The sequence below is a fragment of the Eriocheir sinensis genome, chromosome 8 (assembly GCF_024679095.1).
Source record: "Eriocheir sinensis breed Jianghai 21 chromosome 8, ASM2467909v1, whole genome shotgun sequence".
NCBI lineage: Eukaryota > Metazoa > Arthropoda > Malacostraca > Decapoda > Varunidae > Eriocheir > Eriocheir sinensis.
This window is the reverse complement of record NC_066516.1, coordinates 18,351,044-18,358,543: the sequence shown is the minus strand read 5'-3', so window position 1 is coordinate 18,358,543 and position 7,500 is coordinate 18,351,044. Positions and strand designations below refer to the sequence as shown.

The 7,500-nt window shown below is 45.2% G+C and overlaps 1 protein-coding gene across 2 annotated transcripts in view; it reads left to right on the top strand.

The window, feature by feature from the left end:
* Positions 1–7,500, top strand: part of LOC126995615 (uncharacterized) — a 71,928-nt gene that overhangs the window by 55,769 nt on the left and 8,659 nt on the right. For both annotated transcript variants that reach the window (XM_050855326.1, XM_050855325.1), the window contains exons 9-11: positions 443–863; positions 4,292–4,428; positions 5,523–5,740. In XM_050855326.1, the coding sequence (XP_050711283.1) occupies positions 443–863; positions 4,292–4,428; positions 5,523–5,740 (776 nt within the window). The remainder of the gene's footprint in view (positions 1–442; positions 864–4,291; positions 4,429–5,522; positions 5,741–7,500) is intronic.

The following is a 7,500-nucleotide window of genomic DNA, read 5'->3' as shown; positions in this document are numbered from 1 at the left end:
AGGGCGCAGGAAATGGTATAATTAATAATGATATATCAGGAAATAAGGGAGTCAGGTTACCTTGCAGTAGTCTATGACAGGTGACTAATTGCTGCGAGTGTACGGCTTCCTTCAGACTGACAAACATGAAGGGGTAACACAATAGGTACCAATAAATCAATAAACACTAGGGAATGAGACAAGCAACACACTTAACGCCAGAAAACAATAGATGCTAGGAAACGACACGCAAGTTACCATTAAAACGACTGATGGGAGCTCTTAGAGTTAAATTAAAACAATAAAAAAACTGGATTAGACTATATATTCGACGCTGCTAACATAAAATAGACATCATTGTACACACTATAGTAATAACAACAACCTTTGAAGAAAAACTGTTGATATGAATAATCTTAAGGATATCATTTAGTTCCTTCCTAATGGCGACTCCTCTTTGCAGGCCCAGGACTCCAGCGGCAGGGTCAGCACCGCCGTTCTACAGGTCAGAATGAGTTCATTAGTCAACCCAAAACAAACCACCCACGACCTGCAGCCATCCAGTCGTCTCGTCTCATCCAGCCACCCTCAACCCTCCCAAAGTCACCTACATCCATCCACCTTAGCCTCACCCAGTCAGCCAAACTCATTCATACACCCTGCCAAAGTCTCCCTTCCTGATACATCCAGTCACCCACAAGCCCTCACCCACACTGACTCCCTCGCCGCCTGCCTTTGCCCCAGCCCCAGTAGTCGAGGGAGAGCAAGACTGGATTTCTCAAGGCTGAGCTACGCCGCTGAAGTGTTCCTAAAAGACACCTTCGTCGGGAGGGTCGAGGCAAGGGTGGTGGGTCTCCACGGTGGCCTGGTCCACTACTCCTGGGGTGAGTACACGGGGGAGGGGGACTGGGGGGAGGGAGGGGAAGGAGGGGGAAGAGCTGTGAGTGTCTGTGTGAGTGTCTGACGTTTTGTTTATCTCTTTCTCTTTTCTTTTTTTTATATCTTTTTTTCTGATCAGTTTACTCTTTCCCGCATGACCAAATATATCGTTATCAGGCATGTCCTCTTACGTCAGATAGCAAAATTTAATATGCTAGGTTTTTTATTTTTATTTTTACTAATTACTTTTTTTTTCTGATTTTTTCGAACCTCTACTAGACGTTCTTGTTGGTCTATGATTGACTATATACTTAAAATATTTACTTCTCCATATATTAATCAATGTTTAAATTAGCCAAATAGTATTATTGTCACTCTTATTTGCATAATTATTTTGGAGATTATGTTCCATTATTATTCATTTATATTTTATTATTTACTTATATTATTTACTTATATTTCACTTTGTGCTTTGAACAACTAATTTTGAGTATTTTTTTCGCACCTGAAACATTAAAGGGTTAGACATTATTGTTGTTTTCTCTTTTAATTTTATATGAGATTCAATGTTATAAATATTACTTTTCGAATTAGGTATTTTCGTTCTTTATTTTCTCTCTAACCAGTAGTGGTTCTCCTCACCTGACACGTAATGAATCTACTCACTGCTCCCATTCACCACAACTCTTCTTAATCTCAAATAAGTCTTAATAATGCTAACAATTAAAACTCGCACCTTGATCTCGGAGGAATTTGAGTGTTAACAATCTTCATTAGTTCCCCTTTCGAGACAATATCATTAACGCGACGTAAAACCCGGATGGCCTTTAAAGATAAGATGCTGCCTTGCTCATGAGTGAAGGAGCAACACCTTATCTTTAATGCAGTCAAGGAGTACACGCGCTCCGGGGAGATTTAAAGACATTGATTTTACGCTGACGCCACAAAACATTCTTGACCTTCACGGCATTTTTCACCTCATTACCGGAGCTGCGAAAGGGGTAATAATCCTACAATTAACCTCACCCTATGTTACGTATCTTTCCCCTTGCCCCTCACACGCTCAACTACACACACACACACACACACACACACACACACACACACAGAAAAACACACATACACAGACAGCACATACATACGGACTTTTTAGATGTTATTTTTGCCTTTGAGCTACTTCCCTTGCTGTAAACACACACACACACACACACACACACACACACACACATGGATAGAAAGCTACATAGAGTGAAAGAGACACACTCATACAGACAAACAAAGAGAGAATAAACACTACAGCTCAACAGGCCAACGAAAAAAACAAACCAAGCAATCAAATCAGTTAAGTCTAAATCAGGTACATCTTATCCACACTTCCTTAACACACCGTAATCCCCACCTCAGACGTCCAGTGTAGCGGCATGAATCAACGACCTGCTAGTGCTAAGAATAAGGAGGAGGGTAAGAAGAAAATTAATCAGGATAAAGAGGGGTCGGGAAGGCAAGAAGGAAGGCGGGCAGGTAGGTTAGGTAGGTGGGACGGAAGGAAGACAGGACAGCAGGAAGGAAGGAAGGGCATGGAGGGCGGGAAGGAGCGAGGGAAGGTAACGTAGGAAGGAAGGTGTGTAGTACGAGTAAAGGTGAGAAGGTGAGCCAGACAGAGGGGGAGGGAGCGAGGGGAGTGCCCGGCAAGAAGGGAAAAAGTGTGTGAAATGAGACGCTTCTTCCCCTTCCCCTTCCTTTCCTCCTTTTCTTCTCTCTCTCTCTCTCTCTCTCTCTCTCTCTCTCTCTCTCTCTCTCTCTCTCTCTCTCTCTCTCTCTCTCTCTCTCCGCAACAGGTCAGGCAAAAAGAAGCATCAAAACACACACACACACACACACACACACACACACACACACACACACACACACACACACACACACACACACACACACACACACACACACACACACACACACACACACACACACACACGCAGGTACACAGCAGCCTCGCCATCTATAATTGGCTAATTTATTTACCAACTTATTGTATTGCATCCATTTCCCGGTGAGTGACGATCGCTCCAATGTTTTTCCCAGGAGCCTCGCTGACCGTACATCCCCAACCCTCGCTGCGTGAGTGGACGGCGCGGAAGTGTGTGTATGTGTGTGTGTGTGTGTGTGTGTGTGTGTGTGTGCGCGCGAGGCAGGAAAATGCATGTATGGAAAAAAAGGGTGTTTGTTTAGGTGCGGGTGTTGCAAGATATTAAATGAATATGATATCTTGCGACGCGCTAAATTCGGCGTTATTTTTTTTTTATCGTACATTACAGTGTGAAGAAATAGAACCTTTATATGCAGTTTATCCGGTTGATGACAAGGAAGAAAACTAATACAAAAGGAAATGCGATTACTTATTATAACTGCGGAGGCTGAAAACTGAGCGCTAAAAATTATCACAGTACGTAAGACAAGGGAAAAATATGCTGATTGGTTATAGAAGCATTGGATGTTGCCCTACAGTTCCAGAGAGCAAGAAATAAGCAACACAAAGAAAAGAAAGGTAGATCTACAAATTAATTAAAAATCGACACCAATAATAACATGATTTAGGGGAACCAATGGGTGGAAATAATGACAACGCTAAAACAAATAAACGAAGAAAAAGGGAAAGCGGCAATTAATCAAGCAACAAACGGATTAAAAGAAAGGAAAAGTGACGCTATAAAATGCGAAAATCGGTAAAACTTAAACTCCCCTCCTTCGGTCTTCTTTCTTACACATCCCGTACTACTTACTAACTTACTACAACTCACTCACTCATTCACTCACTCAGCCAGCCAACCGGGGAACCCTTGACCGACCGTTCGTTTCCTTACACCGCCACCTCGCTGCTCTCCCCTCCTCTTCCCTTCCCTTCCACCGTCTTAACACTCGCTTCCCTCCTCATCATGATCCTCCTTCACACGCTTCTTTCCACACACGCATAAAAACACGCCCCACCGCACCCTAAAGACGACTCAACGTAAAGCTTAAGACACACATCCCAGAAGCAGACAAACAGACTCTCACACCCACCCACCCACACACACCCTTAAGCACATAGGTCATGGTACGTTTTTTTGTGTGTTTGCGTGCTTATATTTTTTTTGGTGGCGATTTTTTTGTATTTTTTTTTACATATAAGTTGCCTCCTTTCCTGTAAAAAAAAATACAGTAGGAATCATATTTTTTTTCTTATTTCTATCCATCTAAATCTACTTTTCAACCGCCTACTGATTAACCTGAATTTGCACCAAGAAAACAAACTATACACCTACAATAATTTACTCTGCTTCATATAATAATCTGTACTTTTTCACCCTTAGCTCACCTACATTAGTACTACCAATAAAAGCGATTAACAGTATATGAATTTCCCCTCCTGACACGACCCTTCCTCTCCCTGCAGCCCCGGGAACCAACACCACCAGCTTCCTCGTCAACGGTACCAGCGGCGTCATCTCGGTGGCCCCGGCTGGCGTGTCACCGGGGCAGCATCACCTAACAATCCGTGCCACTGCGGGCCCCCTCACCACCACGGCTCAGGTCAGGGAGAAGGCGAGGATACGTGGTGGGGATTAGAAGGAGCAGAGGAGCATGATGGGCAGAGTGGCAGGACACGTAGGATAGCAAGAGGGTGTAGAAGGTAGTGAGTAATGTTCCCCCTGATTGCTACAGCTGGAGGGGGAAGGGCAGGTGATGGGGTGATGGTATGGAGGGGCAGAGGGGCATGCAGGACGGGGCGAGGGGCGAGAGGCAGGGAAGCAGTAGGGTGTTGGCGGTGAAGGGGGAAGCTTTTGCGTGGCGGCAGGGTAGATGGGGTGAGGGTACGAAGGGGCAGAGATGCAGGGTGAGGAAGGGTAGCAGAAGGGTGCAGATACTGGAGGGTGATGCTGTTGGGTGGTGGCATGGTACCGTTAAGCAAGAAGGGTGTAGTGGTAGTGAAATGTGGTGTCGCTATGTGTCTTTAGGGGTGTATATAGGGTTCTAGGGTAGGATAGATGTGCAGGTTGTTGATGATAAGATGATGGGTGATAGCAGGGTATTGTTAGGAAAGCAGGGTGTACCATTAGTGTGCAGTGTAGTGGGGTAAGGGTGTATTTATGGGTGTATAGGACATAGGGTGTTGGTGGGTAGGATATCAGTAGGATGGTGGCAAGGTACGTTAGTTAAGAAGTGTAGGCAGGGTGCATTAAGGATGTGTCTGGGTGTGTTTGGCGGTGGGTGGATGGGTGTAGTGTGCTGGTGGGTGAGTAGGGTTGAGGAAAAATTAATCAGGGAATTATGAAGGAAAAAACTGAAAAAATATGATATGTAAATATTGAAGTCATATTAAAACTAAATATTTCCTTTTTGTCAGCAATTTTTTTATATAGAGAAAAGAACCCTTATCTTTTTGGCTTCGATTTGCTTTGTTAAATAGAAAATATTACCAAGGATACATGAGGGACTAACAAATCGGAATATTCATTAAATATAATATTTGTTATCAGTAAAAAATGTCACCTATAGCAAATAAATGAAAACATGCTTTTCTGCCCAAAGGAAAGAAAAAAAAAGCCTTTATACCACCATCTCCCTTTGCACACTACAAAACAATTAACGAACAAAGTATGAAAAGTAAACGACAACTTTCACAGGTGACAGTGCGGGTGCGTGAGGAAGTAGAGGAAAAGAAGACGAAGAAAAAGAAGCAGGATGATGATGGGGACGTGTTCATAGGACTTCTAAGTGGCTCTCAGAGAACCTGTGACCCGGAGGAGCTCGTGGGACTAAAGGTGGCCGTGGGGGTGCTCGCCGCACTGCTGGGCGTTGTGCTCCTCGCGGGGTGTGTGGTCGGGGCGCTGCTGTACAGAAGGTGAGGCTGGGAGTGTAAGGGGATGAGTGTAGAGCGAGGACCGAATGCATGGGTGAGGGCTGGGTGATGGGTGAGGGCTGGGTGATGGGTGAGGGCTGGGTGATGGGTGAGGGCTGGGTGATGGGTGAGGGCTGGGTGTTAGGTGAGGGCTGGGTGATGGGTGAGGGCTGGGTGATGGGTGAGGGCTGGGTGATGGGCTGGGTGATGGATGAGGGCTGGGTGTTAGGTGAGGGCTGGGTGATGGGTGAGGGCTGGGTGTTAGGTGAGGGCTGGGTGTGCAAGCTGTGTGGGTGTACAAACGGGAGTTGAGTACACGTGAGAGCAGTGTACCAAATATAAAGTTTGAGTGCGATATATATATATATATATATATATATATATATATATATATATATATATATATATATATATATATATATATATATATATATATATATATATATATATATATATCTATATATATATGCATGGTGTGCCTCCCTTTATTTGTTTACATTTGCGTAAATTAAAAGTTTCGGTCCACTTGAGCCTGGAGCAGGAAGCGCAACTGTTATCTCCCTGTTATTACAACAATGCCAAACATTCAATAAAAAAGGCAGTGTTATTCAAGTTTCCCGCCTCAATAATGCGTGTGCACAGTTTTGCCGGCGGCTCCGGCACAAGTTATTGGAGTTGCTTTTATTGGCGGCTGGGCGGCGCAGCGGGCCGGGCCAGGCCGGGCCGGGCGCCGAGTGAGCTGCGCCGTGACGTGGCCGCTACGGGGCCGCTGCCAGGCAGCCAGGCGCCCTCTGGATCACGGGGAGCGGACCCTGTCCAGGCTATCAATATTTTGTTGATTGGAAATTTGATTATGATGGAGGATCCTGGGTAGTCGTATCTATCCGCCTCCATTACGAGAAGGAAGGCAATCTCATATTCCAGTTTGCCAAAGCGAAAGCTTACTGCGCGCTTGAGTCAAAGCTACGAAATTGTGCGCCGGGCTTGGAAAAAAAGCAGCATCAATGTTTACCAAAGCAGCTTCTATCCACGCATTTCTGTCCCCCTAACGAATCAAGGACTTCACTTCCTTTTACTATTTTATTTTTGTTCGTGCTGGTGAGGGTGGCATTGGCTGGCAAGCAGGCTGCAGGGCCCTTGTGATGCAGGGCTACAGGGCCGAGCTCTACGGCAGCAAAAGCAGTGGTAAAGATACTGCGGCGCACACAAGCCTGGATGAAAAAAATGTATATTGGAAGTTGTCGAAAAAATCCTACATTTAAACCTGCCCAGGATATGGATAAAGGTGTATTTTTTCGTTAATTGAATTCAATAATCCCCTGGAATGATATAATGGTAAAAGAAAGACAAAAAAAATCAATCTCCACGAAAAAATATATAAGACACAACAGATATATGAACCCACTTGCATCACAACCTAAGTTTTTACTAAGAGACAAAAAAATATCATGCAGGTAAACTTATTTATTTCCACTTGAGCCGTATGTACATGTAGCCAAGTGTACCTTAGAGCCCAGCCCACCTCTCCCACGCAACCCACGGCGGGGCGGCGCGGCAGGACGGACAGGCAGGACGAGCGTGATGGAGTGTCGCCGCGGCCACCCCTGCTGAGCGTCGCGCCTCCTGCTCATTACTCAGCCTCTGCTTTAGGAACCCCCGGTAGAGATTAGTCTTGCTCAGACAGCCTGCACGGTGCGCTCGGCCCTCGCCATAAAACTTTGCTGGCGACAATGCAGTGGCCGCGCGGAGGCATGAGCCATTCA